General features: G+C 38.4%; 1 protein-coding gene across 1 annotated transcript in view; it reads left to right on the top strand.

Annotated features, from left to right (window-relative positions):
* The window catches only part of kif26ab (kinesin family member 26Ab), an 80,683-nt gene that overhangs the window by 22,587 nt on the left and 38,580 nt on the right, over positions 1–19,516 (top strand). Inside the window, exons 3-4 of the mRNA XM_017476874.3 lie at positions 8,949–9,425; positions 17,386–17,552. Of these exons, the coding sequence (XP_017332363.1) occupies positions 8,949–9,425; positions 17,386–17,552 (644 nt within the window). The remainder of the gene's footprint in view (positions 1–8,948; positions 9,426–17,385; positions 17,553–19,516) is intronic.

Genomic DNA, 19,516 nt, shown 5'->3' with positions numbered 1-19,516 from the left:
TTTGTATGCAATGAAAATTCAAGGATCTACTAGCTCGTTCTGTGTATTTCCATAAACATCAAATTCAGTGAAAAGAAGTACATCATCAAGGGCAATCTGAGGACTTTCATTGTCTGAATAGTTATTTTTCATCGCTTTTTTCATCAGGTAGTTTAAGTGGGCACTTGCAGAAGCAGTTGAGCTCATATATAAACACACACCAGTGTGTCCTCAGAGAGATGAAGCCTGAATGTAGCAGTTTGCTGTACTCTTAGATCAGGCATGAGATCAAATAAAGCTTTAATCGAAGAATGTTTCATTGTAGTTTCATGAACTGGAGCGACACCACAGGACCAAAGTTTAGTATCTGTCTGACATCTACATGCATGGCTTTGTGTTATGTGTGCAGAGCTGCTATTAGGCACATTTCAAAATGAACATGTTTAGGAAAAAGAGTACTTTAGGGTAAAATCTACCCTCAGTATACATTTGTGAATGATTAATTTAACAGGATGGAGTTAGATTTAATTAAACTGATTGTGAACACAAGCCTGTTGATTTGTACTGCCCAATAGGGATGGGCGATATCTTATAGTTTGCGATATACCGGTAGAAATTCTCCCCTACGATAAGAATTAGCCTTGTAGTGATAATAAGGATACAGCCTAGGCGATGACGTATTACTGTGTGCGATGGTTTGCGACCCCTTCTCAGCTCGTGTGCAGAGCGAAAACAAGTATGGCGGAAGGCGGACATGAAGCTGCGGAGGAGTTTATCGCTAAACGAGGAGCTACCTCTACAATCTGGAACTGGTTTGTTATAGAAAATCAGTTTTACTTTTAGATCAGTGTTTGTGTTTCTGAGGCTCTTGAGAAACGAAACGAAATTGCGTTTCTCCAAGCTCAAATGTGCAGAAAAAAACGTATGTATATATATATATATATATATATATATATATATATATATATATATATATATATATATATATATATATATATATATATAAAATCACATACTTTTTTTTTCTACACATTTGAGCTTGGAGAAACGCAATTTCGTTTTGTTGTGCATTCCTTGTTGTATGGTCTGAATGACAATAAAGTTCACTTTGACTTTGACTTATATTGTCACTGATATCGTTATCGCAATAAATACTAGAAAATATTGTGATATAGATTTAAGTCCATATCGCCCATCCCTACTGCCCAAATATCTGTCAAATTATTACAATGAAAAAAAGATGAGGCTCTTCCAAACAACTTCATAGCTGAATGAAATGGGATCATTTGAATTGTACATGAAGAATGCTGTATTCAGAGTTTTTGTTTATATTACAGCTTGAGTGGAAAGTGTAAATTATGTTTTTGTTTGAATGTAGTGTAAATCTGAGCTTCAGCTGTGCGATATTGTGAACATGTGACTTAGTGTTCAAGCAACTTCAAGAAGAATTTGAAAAGAAAAATCAAATCAAAAACATTTAATGTCATTTATGGTTCGTAGAGCGACTCTAATAAAAGATAAACAAATGTGCCTCGTGTTGAAGAAAATTTAATTCAGTGGCACACATTGGGTCTAAACAGATCTCACGCTCACATGTTGTATCATTTTTTTTGAATACTAAAACTCAAAGAAAAGATTTTTCTAGCTGTTTTATACCTAGAGGGATGGAAGAAAATGAGAACGTGAGAAAGAGAGAAATGAGAGTAAAGTGAGAAGTAGTGAGACAAGGGGGCTGTCCAAACACTCTGACAAAGAACATGTTTCTTTTGCAAGCTTGTGAGCTGAAAAAGGCAATTAAATGAGCAAGTGATCATGGTCTCTATCATGGATACACAAAAACATTCCACTGTACTTGTGTGTTCTGATGGAGTTTTTATGTTATGTCTGAGTGTAACTAACTTTAGCATCTTACATACACTACAGTAGTACTGGAAACAACAGATCTTTAAAACCAAGTTTAGTCGTCCTGGATAGGAATAGGCCTTAAGCTGCAGACACATATTAGTAGACATTTATTACGATCACTATAGATGAACTGATCCCATTTTTTTGAGACGTCTAAATATTGGCTGATACTGATCTAAAACTGACATTGTTTTTCTGTAATAAATGCAGAAATTGTATAAAAGCTGTGTTGCTATAAGGATCCCCTATTGGCCCTTATTTTGTTATTGTTCATTATGTGCTCACGATGTTAAATAATCATTCTAACCTACTTGACTCTGTGTAAAAAGAAAGAAATCATAACTCACATGCATTCACAGTATTTAGAATAATACATACAGCGGATATCTAATGGAAAGTTTATCAAATACAATCTGATACCCAAGCAGCATTTAGAGCAATAACATCAGATACTGATACTCAGTATTAAATTATTGCGACACTAATTATCTTTGAAGCTGATAAGTGGTCAGTAATTAAAACTGTAATTAATTTTTGTAGGCACCTCAGTCTGAATAATTTCTTTAGGATTTACGACTTTTCCAGAGGTGAGATGCTTTCCATGGAAGCTGTAAAATTTTGGATTTGTTCCTGAATGATGATCATTTCCCTGTAGTACATTTTTTAAATTTATGTAGCTTTATATTAACCAGTAATGAATTACAACTTTGGAACATATTCTCATTTGCAATTAAGAATTCTGATTAATTGGAACAAGTTCCTTAAAGAATAAATTGACTCTTGTACAGCCCAATTCTGCTTTTGTTTGTGTTTAATGCACTGAATGAAATTATGTGTATGATACTTGGTTTTGTACATGAAGGAAGATTTATTTAGACGTACAGTTTCAGAGTTGAATATCAGTCATGATTACAGTAGTGGAAATGATGACAAAGTGTATCAGAGAAGCATACATCAAATAATGGAGAACAACTGTGCCTTGTCAAATTAGTTAGAACAATATGCTTTTCTTGGGACCCTCTGCCTCCTGTGTATATATGCATGTGTCCCCTCTGCCTGGCTCACTGCCATAAACGTACGGGTGTTGGGTTGGCACTTATCATTCATTACACTACTTGCCCGTGTCTCTCTTTGGGCAGAAGTGAGCACTTAAAGAGGATGGACCGATTTTTGTCTTTTTTTAAACCAACACTAAAACTGAAGCTGGTGCTATATTGTTATAGTGAACGTATAGTGTACGTTCATGAATCTCAAATCAAACCCCAAACTGATGACTTGCTGAGAAGTTGTTTAGAAAGCATGATCTGGTGACAGGATTAGCTTCAGACCTAAGGAGCTTCTAGCACCAAATGGTAAACGCAAGGGATGACTAATCACCAAACCACACATGCATGTTTTCCTTTGCGAGTCTGCTGCTGAGAGTGATTAAGCCCACAGGGGTCCTGCTCAGAGCCCAGCACGAGAGAAATCTCCGATCCTGAGGATTGACTCGGGCATGTGTGTGAGAAGGTCAGTAGAGATTAGGTCTGGATGTGGTCTTTAGAGCCTAGTCAGTGTAATCTGCGTTAATGGCTTGCCCTGAGAAAGCCCTGCTCTCCTCCTGTGTCACTGTGGGCATTGTAGCAGCAGCTGCTCTTGTCAGCCCCACACCCCTTTTCTGCTCATGCTGAAAACCCTTATTTCACCTACCTGTGAAAAGTGGCCTGACATCCTGCTGGCCCCAGCTGTTCTCTGTAAAGCCGAAAACAATATGTCAATTTGTATTTACAGTGTATTAAGTTGCTTTTAAGACTCAGTGTAGAGATTCTAAATCCTCACTGGGCACAGTGTGTGCCTCTTCCATTAGCGGCTAGTTTGTTATGCATCTGTCCAAGCTATGATGTCAGATGGAGCAAAACCAGACACAAAAAGCATTACTTTTGTGTCCGAGTTCAGGAACCAACACACATATATAGACAAATGGAAGTAAATGGAAACATCTTCAGTGTCTCTTTTATAAATATAAACTCTATTTATAGAGATGGGTGTTTCCTTTGCTGAATTTGGTGAATGTTTTGTCACCTGTTTGCACACAGTGTTACTTTGTTAGACAGGTGTAAAGAGAGCAATGTACTGTGTGTATGCAAATCACATATTTGCACAATTTAAAATGTCCATTTGTAAATGATGCTTATGGAAGGATTATGTGAAGAGGACACAGCGTTAATTAAACTTCTTCTGCTTCTTCACACAGAGAATTAAAGTGCAGAGACATGACGAGACATCATAGATCGAGGGTTCTTCTGTTCTGAACAACCCTTTACAGCTGATCTAATACGATACGCTGTGGAATATTTGGCTGGGTGACATCTGGCTTCATCCATCAGTTGTTACTAGGGTTGCAATAAAAATGTTTTTGTAATTACATAAACTGCCGACTACTTTTTGATAAACAAATGTAATGATTATTTGAGTGTCTTGTAGTTATGATTTTTTCCTCTCTATGAGCATTTTTATTTTAGATTTGCAAATTTAATCTGTGCAAAATCTGAACAGCTGTACAAAATCAGTAGACCATAACTCATCTGAAAACAAAATAAAAAAATGTATCTGATAAATTACTATGACAGTATTTCAGATATTTTGCTTATTAACATAAATGATCAAACTTTTCCATAAAACATAACACAATACAAAGGTAATAAATTTTTTCTTGTTGTAAAATGAGGAATCAACAATAAAAACCCATTTTTAAACGTTTTTATTATCAGCATAATTAGTTTTGTTGACCAGTGGGGGAATAAAAGGCCAATAGGCAGTCAAAATTTTAGCCACACTAGAATGAATATAGTTTACTGTTCAAAAGACATTAATGATATGGTTTTGTTTCTAAGACAAATGTAAATAATGTAATACTAAATGTATTTCTTTATCACAATGTGTGTGTATGTATGTATGTATATGTATATGTATATATATATATATATATATATATATATATATATATATATATATATATATATATATATATATAATATAAGTATTGTTTCCTTTATTCAGTTATTTCCACAAACAAGTAGTTTCCATTTAAGACTTTTGGTATTTTAAGAAAAGAATGGTGGTTGAAGCTCCTTCATGAGAAGATGCAGAGAGTGTGGAAAGCTTCAGCAGTAATGCTGTTCAGAATCAAAAATATCAAATCATTTTGTTTAACACCTTTCTTTGTCATTGTATAATTCCATATTTGTTATTTGTTCCATATTTCAAAGTGTTAATGCCTTTATTATCATTCTAAAACAGCAGAAAATGGTCAGAAATGAAGAAAGCCATCATATGAGAATGTCTGTTGTTTGTGTTTCAATATCTACCAGTGTAATTGTAACTCTAACATCCGACTTGGATTGAAAAGAAAAATTCTCAGCTTGATATATTCTGTAGGGTTTACATATGGGAGAATAATTTTCATGTTATAGGTAGCTCTGGTCTCAAATGGGGATGGTAAAATTATAATTGGCAAAGGAAAAAAGCAAATGAATGAAAGAAGTCTGTATTTTTTTTTCATATCCACTTTTGAGTGTTTACAGCTGAGGCCATATTTTCCAGATACACAAGGGTCAAGGTTTTAGAAGTGGCTTGATGCTACACTCCCGTCTCCTTACACTCTCCTTTGTCTGTTTCTCCACTTCATTTGTCTTTTTTCTTTCTTGTTTTTTCCATTTTCTTCTTCTCTTTCCCATAAATCACCCATGTTTCCATATCCACTGTCTTCTCAGTGCTGTTTTCTTTCATTGTAGCCCTTGTGTCCCTACCCCCTCTCTGCCTATATCTCATCATCATTAGTTCAGCAGACAGACAGACCAAGAGCATGCATGCAGTCATTTATCCTACAGCTCTCTGTGCTGTTCTTTACTGGCTCCTAATCAGGAGATAGTGTAGGCTTTCATTCATCCCCAGAGCTTCATAAAGCGACTGGCAATGAAGTAATGCAAGGGCCTACAAACCCCCAGGCCAGGAGTCTAACCCTAATCATCTCTCTTTTTCTTTCATTTTATCACTCTCTTTCTCATCCCTTTTCTGATTCACTTGCTGCATCTATAATTTGCTTCACTTTTCCATCCTGAAACACAATCTAGTTCAGTCCAGTCCTATTTAACCTTCCTGCCAACTCAAGTCTTGAATCCTCACTGCTATGACCTAGCCTACAACCCTCACAATGCACCAGCAGCAGAAAGTGGTCACTACTTGAAATGTTATTGTGCTTTTTAAAATCATGCCTTAACAATGCACAAAGGTGTTAGAGCGCCGAATACGAAGGAGGGCTTATTTGCGACATGAGAAAAGTGGCCCGAGGTACTGGAGTAAGGTGAAGGGAAAAAAATGAGAGAGGACAGCTTGCATGCATGTGTGGTGTTTGTGTGTTGTGTGTGATACTGGGAACATTAAAGCTTGTGAGATGGCCTCTGGCTACCTCAAGTTATATCGCTGGCTCTGCTCCTACAGTAGCTGGTTGTTTATCTTTCAGATCCTCTTTAAAAATTCATGTGTTATTTTGAGTGGGTGATTCCATAAGGAGGCTGTTTAACAAATCCCACCATTAGCTGCCAAAGCCTTTAGATATTGCTCCCAGTAGGACTACTGGATGATCTACGACAAATACTGTCATTTAAAAAAAAAAAAATCCTTTGTTCCTAAATCCCAGAGCAGAGTGTTTATTGTATGATTGATTAATATAAGTGGGTAAGTTGTAGTGTGCTGATAGTAAGAGTAATATAATGTGATACTCTGATATTACTCAATATTATATTTATTATGTGTATTTATGTGTTGCTACTGTAAGCACTGTATAGAAGCTCAGAGGTGTGGAGATGTCCTGGATGACAGTTTCCATACCCTGCTATTTTTTTACTTTGTGGAATTGTCATTCTCTGGCTACATGCATTGCATAGTTGAAGTAAGGTGATCATCTCGTTAGCTCTGTGAATGTGTCAGTGCTCTCTATTATCATGATTACCACTGTCCATGTGCGACTCTCAGAGGTCCTATAAACATTTACTCAGCCCCTGTCTCACCAGAACGCCAGAGCTTTGCTCCTTTTATACCTCTCATGAGGCCTGATGTTTGTTTTTGTTTCTCTATATGCATCTCTATATGAGAGATTTTAAGGCACCAATCATGCCCAAGCTTGTAACAACATATCTTCATGTTTTGATAAATGTTGCTGCATTGCAAAATATGTCTTTATTTATACTTTATAGAAGTATTTATTTGTCACATATACATTACAGCACATTTAAATTATTTTCTTCACATATCCCAGCTTGTTAGGAAGTTGGGGTCAGAGTGCAGAGTTAGGCATGATACAGCACCTCTGGAGCAGAGAGGATTAAGGGCCTTGCTCAAGGGCCCAACAGTGGCAGTTTAGCAGTGCTGGGGCTTGAACCCCCGACCTCCTAATCAGTAACCCAGAGTCCTAACCGTCAAGTCACTACTGAAAGGATGTGTCAGAAATGGGATTTGAACCCACGCTTCCATTAAGAGACCAGAATACCCAATTGTGCGAAAGGGAGGAACACTTGAGAATTTGAAATGATTTTCATGGCTGCAACACGTCTCAGAAAAAGTTGGGACAGGGCAACAAAAGGCTGGAAATGCAAATGTTACTAAAAAGAAACAGCTGGAGGAACATTTTGCAATTAATCAGGTTAATTGGCAACAGGTCAGTAACATGATTGGGTATAAAAAGTATATCCTAGAGAGGCAGAGTCTTTCAGAAGTAAAGATGGGATGGAATCTGGATGGAAGCATATGTTGCTCTAAAACCTGTATATACCTTTCAGCATTGAAGGTGCCTTTCCAGATGTGCAAGCTGCCCATTCCATAGGCACTAATGCACCCCCATATCATCAGAGATGCAGACTTTTGAACTGAGCGCTGATAAAAAGCTGGATGGTCTCGCTCCTCTTTAGTCCTCTTTAGATTAGAGGACGTGGCGTGCATGGTTTCCAAAAAGAATTTTAAATTTCGATTCGTCTGACTACAGAACAGTTTTCCACTTCGCCTCAGTCCATTTTAAATGAGCTTTGGCCAAGAGAAGATGGTGGTGTTTCTGGATCATGTTCACATATGGCTTCTTCTTTGCATGATAGAGCTTTAACCAGCATTTCTGGATGGCACGGCGAACTGTGTTCACAGACAGTGAGTTCTGGAGGTGTTTCTGAGTCCATGCAGTGATTTCCATTACAGAATCATGCCTGTTTTTAATGCAGTGCTGCCTGAAGGCCCGAAGATCACGGGCATACAATATGATTTTCACCCTTGTCCAGATTCTCTGAATCTTTTGATGATATAATGTAATGTAGATGATGAGATATTCATAGTCTTCGCAATTTTACATTGAGGAACATTAATCTGAAATTGTTCCACAGATTGTAGACACATTTTTTCGCAGACTTGTGAACCTCTGCCCAGCTTTACTTCTGAAAGACTCTGCCTCTCTAAGATACTCTTTTTATACCCAATCATGTTACTGACCAGTTGCCAATTAACCTCCAGCTTGTTACTTTTCCAGCCTTTTGTTGCCCCCGTCCCAAATTTTTTAAGACATGTTACGGCCATCAAATTCAAAATTACCTTATTTTTTTTCTTAAAATGGTACATTTACTCAGTTTAAGTATTTGATATGTTTTCCATTTTCTTTTGTTAATAACATATGGGTTTATGAGATTTGCAAATCATTGCATTCTGTTTTTATTTACATTTTACACAGCGTCCCAACTTTTTGGAATTGGGGTTATATTACTCAGGACAAATTTGAGTCTATGTGCTTTCAGTGTGTTTTCTTCTAAACTTCACATCTATTAGTGTTGAAGTGTAGATAATTTTCAAACTGAATCTCTCATCATATCTTATCCTGCTCTCTTTTTATAGTGAAATGCTCTCTGTGATGAGATTCTTCATATTGTTTATTTATACTTTCCTTCCCTTCCTGTACTTCAGCTGAGAAACACACATTCTTGAGGTGCAAGCATTACAGTATGTTCTTAAACTTATTTCTGAATTGCTATTTTGTTCTTCTGTTTCCACAGGACCCTGGTTTTGCCACTTTCCTCTTTGACCAGCTACAGGTGCCAGACTGGCCAGTGCAGGGTGGGCATGAGGGGGCAAGGTGCCCGGTCTGTGCCACCCCCATGCAACAGTTAAGACAGCGGGCTTTACAGGCCCTCCAGGACCTGTGCACTGGCATAGAATTGCCAACTGTTTCAGCTCTGCCCTCCAAAACCTTCCCTGGTCAGCCGACCAGAGTGACCACCCATGGTGTGCTCACGCTCTCCTCCAGACCCCCTACATCAAGGATCCCTCACCCAGCCCATAGCATGGTGCCGGTGGCAGAGCAACGGAAAGGTCTCGCCTGGGCATCCAGCACCAAGCCAAGCGTCCAGGTCACTGTGGGAGGAGGCGCTCTGAGTGGAGCGCTCAGCTCTGTCACCATCCAGGCCCAGCAGTACCTGGAGGGCATGTGGAGCATCTCACGCGTCAACAACTTCCTGCCTCAGCCAAGCCCGGTAGGTTTTTTTTTTTTGTTATGAATAGGAGTATTTTCACTATCGATGGCAATAATGTTATTGTAGCTTTATTGCTAATATTTAACAATGCACACACACACACACACACACACACATAATATATATACACTCAGCAAAAAAAGAAATGTGGGAGACTTTTAAAGATAATTTTGTAAAAGCTAAATAAGCTTTACAGATCTTTATTGGAAAGGGTTTAAACAATGTTTTCATGCTTGTTCAATGAACCATAAACAATTACTGCCCATGCACCAGTGGAACAGTCCTTAAGACACTAATAGTTTATAGGCGGTAGGCAATTAAGATCACAGTTACAATAACTTAAGACACTAAAGAGATCTTTCTACTGACTCATGCCATACATGTGTTCTACTGAACATGCCATAGACCTGCTGCGGGGAGGCATGAGGCCTGAAGATGTGGCTAGAGCAATAAACTGCTGTGGAAAATTGTGTACCCCCATGTGTCCCCCAAGACATGATCAAGAACTTGCAAATGGCTTGATGGAAGAGTGGGGTTGCATCTCACAGCAAGAACTGACAAATCTGGTGCAGTCCATGAGGATGAGATGCACTGTAGTACTTAAAGCAGCTGGTGGACACACCACTTACTGACCGTTACTTTTGATATTGACCCCCCCTTTGTTCAGGGACTCATTATTCCATTTCTGTTTGACAAACGTCTGTGAAACTTGTTCAGTTTATGTCTCAGTTGTTGAATGTTTTTATGTTTATACAAATATTTACACATATTGAGAAATTTGCTGGAAATAAAAGCAGCTGAATGTGAGAGGACTTTTTTTTGCTGAGTATATATTAGTTAGTTTCTCACCGTAGGGAAAATGGGTTTGCAGTATAATCACACAAACATCAGAAATCACAATTGGCACAATCACTATATATACATCATTTCACAATTATTAAAAGAAGAATTAAACAATGTAATTGCTTAAGAGATTAAAGATCATTTCGGCCACTTTTTCATACAATGGGGAACACAATACCATCAGCCAGATGGCAACAATTCAAACGCAGAGGCCACAGGATGCCTCTTGTTACTCACAATATTATTTGCCTTATTTAACACTCTCTCTTTATAAATACTTTCTATACAACATAATCCCTAACAATTTACTCGCCATTGTTACCACTTTCCTTACTGATTTCTTCTGTACCTCGGTAGCATTACCATTTCACCAAATAATACAGAATGTCATAACACTTTCAATAAAAGCACCATAAAACATCAAAAGCATTCTGTTATGGACATTAAAGGGGTGGAATTTCTTTAGGAAATGCATTCTCCGTTGTGTTTTCTTACTTATGTAATCGGTCCACATATCCCATTTAAGCTTGTGGTCAAGCATTATAGCAAGGTATTTATAATTTGTTACTGATTGAATTGGCTCCCTGTTAGTTAAAGTAGGATGTGATATTTTCTGCTCTCTGAAATCAGTGGACATCTCCTTTGTTTTGGAGATGTTTAGAAGAAGATTTGATTTCTCACACCAGTTTAAAAAAACCTCAAGGACAAGCCCATGCTCTTCTTCCCCATCATGTAAAGGGCCCTTTAAAGCAGCAGCGTCTGCTTACTTAGTGATATATCTATTCGTAAAAGTACTTTACAATAATTAGTATATATAGTATATAAAACAATTAGTATATAAAAAAAATTATATTGTTGATAAAACACATCCCTGAGGTGATCCTATTGAAGTAATAATTTTTTTTGTGTGTGTGTGTGTGTGTGTGTGTGTGTGTGTGTGTGTGTGTGTGTTAAATATCTTTTGCCTGAGTAAACTTGAAGACAGAAATGATAGTGATTGGTTAAGTGCAACCACCAATAAAAATAGAGAACAGTCAGAACCTCTCACGCAACGTCAGTTAAATACATACCATGAGTCTTGTCTAATTTAGAAATGAAGAGAGACCAGCTTGATTTACTGCTTTTTGAACTGCCTGCTGCTATTTGAGTCCATCTGAATATAGATTTTTTTGTGTGTGTTTGAAAACAATCTTGGATAATAAAGCAGGTTTGTAGACAAATTATTCGTAATTATTGTCGCTTAGACGCAAGATGAGGCATGTTTGTTTTCAGACATTTATTCATTTTCTTTCATATAGGCTAGTTCTTGGCACTTTACACTTTACATATTTCAGTCAGTTTTACCTGTAAAACCAAGTTGGATTAATTGTAATTCATATGGCTTTATAGTTTTGGGTTAGACATATCATTATTTGAATGTCGTGAGAAATATTTGACATTGATGAAGAGCCTCTTAGTTAAATCCACTATCGTTTTAATGGGAATATAGCCATCAGTTTTAAAATGTTGGTAGTCATACACAGTTACACGTCCAGTATGTGCAGCATTTGAACAGCATGAATTTATAAACAGCTCCACAAACTTCAAATGCTCTTATGATGGAAAGTGAGATGGAGTGTTTGAGCTTTACATGTCATTGATTTTCCTGTTGTGAAAATACAGCAATTATGCACCTGTCAACTTGAATGAGCAATGTGAAATTTTAATCATCTCCTTGTTATATGTGTGTGAATTAAGCATTTCTAGAGTGTAAAAGGTTTTACTGGAACAGTGCAGTGTTAATCTCAAAACATATTTTTGTTCAGTGTTCAGAGGTGTTTTAACGATGTTATGGATTTCTTGTTGAATTCTTGAGTTAGAGACTGGACAGAAGTAAGGTTCTGTACACGTCAGTGGCATAATTTTACTCAAGAAATCGTACCGTCTCTATAGAAAAAAACATCTTGTTGTGCTTTCCTGAAAATCGACTTCCTTGAGGATCAAATTCTACAAGTGTGAAATTTTACCCTTGTCCACTTATAAGCAAACAATCTGGAATACTGATAAGGAGTTGGCACAGATGCTCAAAGCAAAACAGAGAGTATAACTTTTCTGCAGGTTAAATCAACAAATTGACTCATAGAGCTACAGCCTCACCTAATTCCAGCTGTAAATGCCCCTTTTTCTGAGTGTTATTAATTGCTCTGAATTCAGTTCATTACTTTGCCTGTTTGTTTATTACATTGCTTTTAAAGCTGCTGTCTCTACACCGTCTCCCTTTGTTCCTGGATGGAGTTACATCTGCTGATGAATGCCGAGGTTAAAAGTATGATTGCGGCCTCATTTCCCTCATCGCACTAATGTCAACAAGTGCTTTCGTTTTTCCGTACGCCCACAACTGTTGAGGCTTTTAGCAGTCAGCGTGTGTGCTTCACATTCAAAAGGCATAAAAAGCTTTAAGTCGAAAAAAGCTGCGGTGATGGAATACTGTCACAGCACGAGTGGAAAAGCCAGCAATGCTGCTGGGAGTGTGAAGCTGAATGCCTAGTGGTGTTCAGCAACAAAACACACAGTCAGACATATGTATGCCTAGACACACACACACACACACACACACACACACACACACCCCAACCATGGAGAATGGTGTCCCCTCAGGGCTGAGAACGCATGCCTCTCTCCTCCATGCTGAAATGTGCCTGCTGTGATTTGGAAAACCTTCCGTTCTTTCATTACATCGACATCTCAGCAGAATGACAAAAACCACGGTGTGTGTGTGGGTTGGGTGTGGGAGGTTGGGGGTTGGGGGTTGGTGTGGAGTGTGCAGAGAAAGGTGTAAGAAAGGTGGTGTGATTTCTGTAAGGAAGGAGTGACATAGAAAAGCTTGGAGATGGACCAGGTCTGACAGCGAGCCTTTAGAGATGCTACTGGTTCCGCATTGCCTCCGGGGTTTGGCCTGCTCACCCTGGTAATGGGCCACCTGTAAAGGAGCTGCTTTGGGGAAAAGAGAAGAAGAAGTTGATCTCAAAGCACAAAGGCAGCAGCTAGGACAGAGACGTGTCTGAACCGAAATGTGTGTAAAAGGCAGCATGCGTTTTAATTTGGTTCTGGTGGAACCTGTTTGCATTGCTGTACGACAATTCTGATATTTCTGTAGTAGTCATCAGCAGAGGTTTGTGGTGATGGATTTTAGAAGGGCATGATGACATTACTAGTGACAGCCTCATAAATTAAATTGAGAGGCTATCACTCTTGACTTATAATATATACTACTGTCTAGTGAGTTTTTAGAGTAACCCTGTTTTTGAGCAATTTTAGAAGTACCTTTGTTCAACTATGTTTGAGGTAATATCATTAACCAGGGTGACTGGTTTCAGCATAATTTCAAAAACCACACAAACACTTGAAACTAGCACAAAAGAACAGGCATTAAAAAGGGAGATTTTCTTCTTCTTTTCTCAGCCTTTCTTTAGGGAAACAAGTATTTAACATGCATTTCTGATGTACAGACATTATGCACTCCAAAATCCCCCTTTTCCTCTCCCAATCTTTGCAATACATATCTTACAATAGAAATGGTTCTCTACCTCATAGACACACTGTCTGCCTTGTCTGCCTTTTTGCGGAAAATTCTTAGATTCGATTCTGATAATTTGCTATTAAAAACATTTTGATGACTGTAATATATTTTAAACCAGCCAACACTGTCATTAACAGTCTGTCTTCTGCTCCTCCCCCAAGCATGGGGCAGCATGAATCTTGTCCCAATGGACCTCTATTAGCACTTGTTGCAGTTCTCATATTTGACCACTAGGTCTAATAATACCTTTATATGGAAGCTAAATGGGTCTGGATTATGTTACCCCATGATTGCGCAACATGTACAAAGGCGAGCAAATCAATACAATACAAATTGTCCAATAAAACATTTTTTAAATTGGTGGTCACTCAAAAGATTATATTTAAAACGTATGGAGTTGCGAATTAGGAATTTATGAAGATTAATATTTGGTGAATGTTTGATATGAATGTGGTTGTGATATTTATTAATAATTGTAAGATTGTTGCCACTAAAATAGCAGAATGGTTGGTCAGAAAAGAAGGGCAGTGGTTAGACCTAAAGCTGTTAAGTTTCAATCCCACAATCTGTAATCTCATGTGCACTAATCCATTGCAGTGGGAGTTACAAGGGTTCAGAGAAACCACTATGCTCTGTTTGGGTGAGGCTGTGTTGTGTTCCATAAGGTCAGCTAGGGACACTTCTGTTGTCTGGTGGTATTCACATGTAAACCTCCCTATCATCTGTTTCCTTTTGGAAGCCTAATGGCCCTTCTGGAGTTGTTCATACAGCAACTAGAAAATGTTATGAAAATGTTTTCAGATTTTGACCGTGTACCTGTTTTTGCACCATTCACAGTGGATTAGCTGACTTGGAAAACAGAATTATACAGGCTTCCATTCCCACTTTGAACAGTAACCTCATTTAACCTCAATGTTTGCTCAGCATCAAAGTTAAATTATTATAGTATAGCTGCCTAGGATTTACAATGAGGATTATATATGAGCTGGAGTAACCCACTGGCTGATTGGGAGCTCAGGATCAGGATTCATTAGGGAACATCTGCAGAGAGACATAAACCTCAAACTAGCTGACACAAGAAGAAAGAGAGAGGTTGATAAGGAGAGAAAGAAAGGGGAAACTGGACAGGGAATGTATGCATGGTTGATTTGACTCCTCAGATGAGCCTATTATTATTCGTTGTCTCTTTTAGGTCTCTGAGGTGATACGAACACCATATGCAGGCATAACCTAATGATCTGACCACGGGCTACAGCACGCTTAGCCCTCTTTCTTTGTCTGTCACTCATGAGGTTGACACAAGGGCTTAAACCCCATGCCTGTCAAACCATGGGTTTTTCTGACAGCAGTCTGACAGCGTGTGCATGTGCATATGTGCAAGCATGCACGTTTATTCTTAGCCAGGTCTGCGTGGCCCCATAAAACATTCATCCTGTTGATAGGGGGCCTGGCTTTGCTCTTGCCTTATCTGTGTTAAGGGCTTTACGTACTGCACAAATAGTCACACATGCACAAGTGTGGAGCTGTTTTTATTTCACAGTGCATGTGAAACTGGAATGTTGTGTACCATGATCTTCCTCCTTGTTGTGTTTGCCATGTTGCGGGTGTGTCATGGTGTTGCTTTCATTTTCCACTGACATTTGAACATGGAGATATGACCAATACTAATGTTGCAAGCTTGGGACATGACTTTTCTTCTTATACAGTTATTCTATAAGGTTGCTTGGTTTCACACACCAGCACCTAGTTTCAAGAGAAGAAAAAAATGAATCTAGTTCTGCCTTCTATTCCAAGTGCATATATATGCATATTCTGAGTGTTATCCCAGTGTTATGAGTGAGTGGAAGCTTACTGCAATACCCTCTTTCTTGTGTCTGATCATCGCAAGTTTTCCGGGGCTCAAATGTCATGGTATCTATATAAATAGTCTCCCTGTCAGGATATGCTGGAACTCTGCGTGCACTGAAGGCCATATGCTTTATAAAAAGATCGTAAATTATGTTATTTGAGTTGCCAGACTGTTAATCCAGGGTAAACATGGAGAAAGTGACTGGAATGCACTGATAAAACACATCTTCTTAAAATGGCAGGCCTTGTATAAGTTAAAAGATGTCAGCTGCTCAAAGTGATTAGGTCTTGGCAGAGTCTGGGAAATGGCCCAGCAGCTTACATACAAAACAAGCTTTTGGCAGTTGATATTGATCACAGTCTTATTCTGCTTAGATACTAACTCAATTAGCAGACAAAGAAGCGGTCTGGCTAAATAAAGCCACTTCACAACACTGAAGTAAGTTTAGGTTTCAGCAGCAGGCTAGGCAGATTCCTGCATGATTTTTTGCTGGATTGGACCCTTTTAGACATCACTAAGTATAGTATATTCTATGTATAAAGTAAGAGGAATTGTATATTTTACCTTAGGCAAGATGTAAACTGTTCATTATGGTTATAATATTCAGAGCATCTTTGCTTGCAGTATTCAGCTCTCTGCACACTAATGTTACTGGTTGTTCAGCATGGTTACTGCTGCTAAGAAAACATTACAAATGGAATAGATCACATTGTGAATATAATACATTACAGGGCCTTAATGTGATTTCTACAATGCCACACAAACTGTGAATAGCCACTTTCGAAAACATTTCAGAATGAGCAGCAGAGAGAACAAAAACATCATATAGCTAGCCAGATTCTTCTTGTGAAATCAATTCGTCATTTTAATTCCTGAGTAAGCAGTCAGCCACTATGAAAACCTGTATTGCTATGTAGTAATGTACAAAATATGTAAAATGCATGACTGTGTGAGTCAAGGCAGGGCATAAGACCTTTCACACCAATGCATGATTACACCCACTGCACACTAACGATAAACTCTGCAAATTTACTATATTCACATTCAATTAAACAACTGAAGGATTCACTCCAAATTCTGAATACCCTGAGAAGCAGAGCTCAGACTCACACTTGGAAATACTGGAGAATCTGAATTTGGAGAACAGAAACTATTATACCATCAGAGAAGGCTTTGCTGGCTCTGATGGTTTGCCAGTAAGTATTTTCAAGCCACACAAGTTGTCTCACATGTCTCCATTATATGCCTACACTGGTATCATAGACAGATCTTTGGCTGCTTGTGCTCTCCATCTTGTCTTTCTGACATTCAGCACATGCACTCAGAGCCTCTTCAGTGGTGAAGAGCAGCATCAGGGTGCCATCATTGCCTCTGGTCAGGGAGAGTGCATTTCTTGATCTCATCCTGTCTATCTCTCTCTTTTCAGCTGCTTTTGTGACCCATTTGAGCCCCTTTCCACATGAGATATGTTTACTCTTCTGTGTCTCATTATTCCTACTTTTCTTGTTCGCTTGGCAATTTGATGCTTCCCTACTTGGAGTTTGTTTTCAGTTTTCCCGAGTAACGATTGTAGAGATAATTTGCATCTAATAATCTCTAGACTAATACATAACATAGTAAACATAAACATTGTCTATACATGAGTGTTTTTATATGGATTACTGATATTTTGAGCAGCCATGACTCAGTTTCTCTCATGTTCCTCCCAGACACATGGTCCTGTGGCTGAGCCTGATCAGCCTGCTCCACTCTCAGACACGGCTGTCACTTCTGTCTCCATCAACCCAGGCAGGCAGAGGAGTCCAGTCCAGTTTGGCCCAGCAGTAACGCTGTCCTCTAGCCAGCCTACCTCAGCCACCACGTCCTTCTTCATCAGGTAAGAGCAGAGTAGTGCATTAACATTGAATCGGTTATTAAACAGAAAATGAATCTTTTAGTACTTTATAGTGCATGTTGCATCAGGTCTGTGTGCGAGTGTGAGGAAAAGTGTTGCTATGCTGTCCATGTATGTGTATATATGGAATATATCATAAGCATTGAAAATGGATTTGTAACTGCCTACATGCCAAATTGTGATAGCACGGGCAGTGTGATTAACTGGCTTCCCCCTGGGTGGAGAGAGAGAGATGGTAGAGCTGCAACAATGTGCACTACCACCTGCAAAAGTACTTCCGGGTCATGCAGAAAACCGAGAGAGAAGACCTCAGAGTGGGATAGGGTTAATTTTTGCAGCCTGATCTACAGACACATCCGTGTTTTCTTTGGACATAATCTCAAACAAGCGGATAGGCAGGGAGACCTTGCTTTGTCACTAATAGAGAAGCCTGGGAGGGAAAATAAGACTTGTTTTTTCCCTTTTATTCACATGTTCAGGGGAGAAGAGAGGAGAAATTGGAAAGGATGATGGTTGCAGTCTTTCATTACATTACAGATATTAGCTTTTGCCAAGAATTTCTGGTGTTTTTCTTGGCAGTATGCTTACTTATTACCTTAAGAACCCCATGCAGTCATCAAATTCACGTCTAGGAAACAAAGAACGTCAAACACAATGTCTATGTTACCTTTAACCATAACAGCCACTTGTTTTGGTACAGGATGAAGAACGGATACAGGCCTATGTTATTTTTAACATTCTGCACCCTAAGGGGTTTTTAGTTTGCCCCCCTTACATCAGACAGTTTACTGTTCATGTTTAAATTTCATGTAGAACACCTTTAGAAAGCTAGACCCATTAACCATCCAAAGAATCTTTGAGGAACCATGTTTTCTTTGTTGAAGTGCAGTTGAAATTAGGTGCTCACAGGAAGAGGTGGCTGCTAAATAAACCTGAATCACCCAGCCATTTTGTGAAATACAGTAAATACAGAAATCATGTGTTCCCCTGCTCTTTAGGAATAATTTATGGATTTTATCCAGGAAAAAAAATAGAGAGAATGTAAGTGGAAGACAGTGAGAAAGACCAGCTCATCTTCATTCTCCTAGTGTGTGCCAGCTTCATGCCCATTTGTACAACATGCAGCAGGCTTGCTGTATCAGCGGCGCTCTCTTGTAAATGAAATGTTAATTAGAGTGCAATTAGAGTGCTGAGGAGGAGAGAAAGAAGTCAGCTTGTTTGCTCTCATCTTCTTTTTTTTTTTTGGTACTCGGCTCTTGTCAGTTTTTCTCAGCATGAACTATTTGTCTGCCGTTCATTAGTGAGTCAGCATGCATATCTGATTTTGAATGTTTATGTTTTAGCCTTGGCTTGTTGAATTTGAAGCTTACTGGTACAGATTCTGAATTTCTTACATTGGGGACTATTAATATAGTTTTTGCTTTTTTTATTTGATTGATCCTTATATCGAGCTTCTTTAGTAGGATTAAGCATTTGTGTGTGTGTGTGTGTGTGTGTGTGTGTGTGTGTGTGTGTGTGTGTGTGTGTGTGTGTTAAGGTGGTAGTATCGGGTATTAAACAGGTTCTCAAAAGGTTATGCTATAGGCTTAAAAAAAACATTGATCATAAGAAATATCTGCAGTGGTCAAAACCCATCTGCTGTAATGATGGTTGACTTCTCAAAGTTCTTAGATTGTTGCTCACACAATGTTTGTAGTTAGACAAAAACTACTAGGAAATGTTAGTGTTAATGTTCCTACAGCTAAAGAAGGAACTTTAATAAAAAATAATTTTAAAATGTACCCGCAAACCCAGAAACCTCAACAGATATAGTTATATAGTTCCTATAACTATAGTGTTCTGCTGACTTAAAAATGGTAGCGGGAATTTGTACTTAATGGAAGATCTGTGATACATGTCTTTGTATTCTTGTTCTTCATATTTCTAACATGTTCATTTAGACTTGG

This window comes from Ictalurus punctatus, chromosome 9, assembly GCF_001660625.3.
Source record: "Ictalurus punctatus breed USDA103 chromosome 9, Coco_2.0, whole genome shotgun sequence".
NCBI classification, from domain to species: domain Eukaryota; kingdom Metazoa; phylum Chordata; class Actinopteri; order Siluriformes; family Ictaluridae; genus Ictalurus; species Ictalurus punctatus.
Note: the sequence above shows the minus strand (reverse complement) of the source record. Positions and strands in the feature narration are given on the sequence as shown.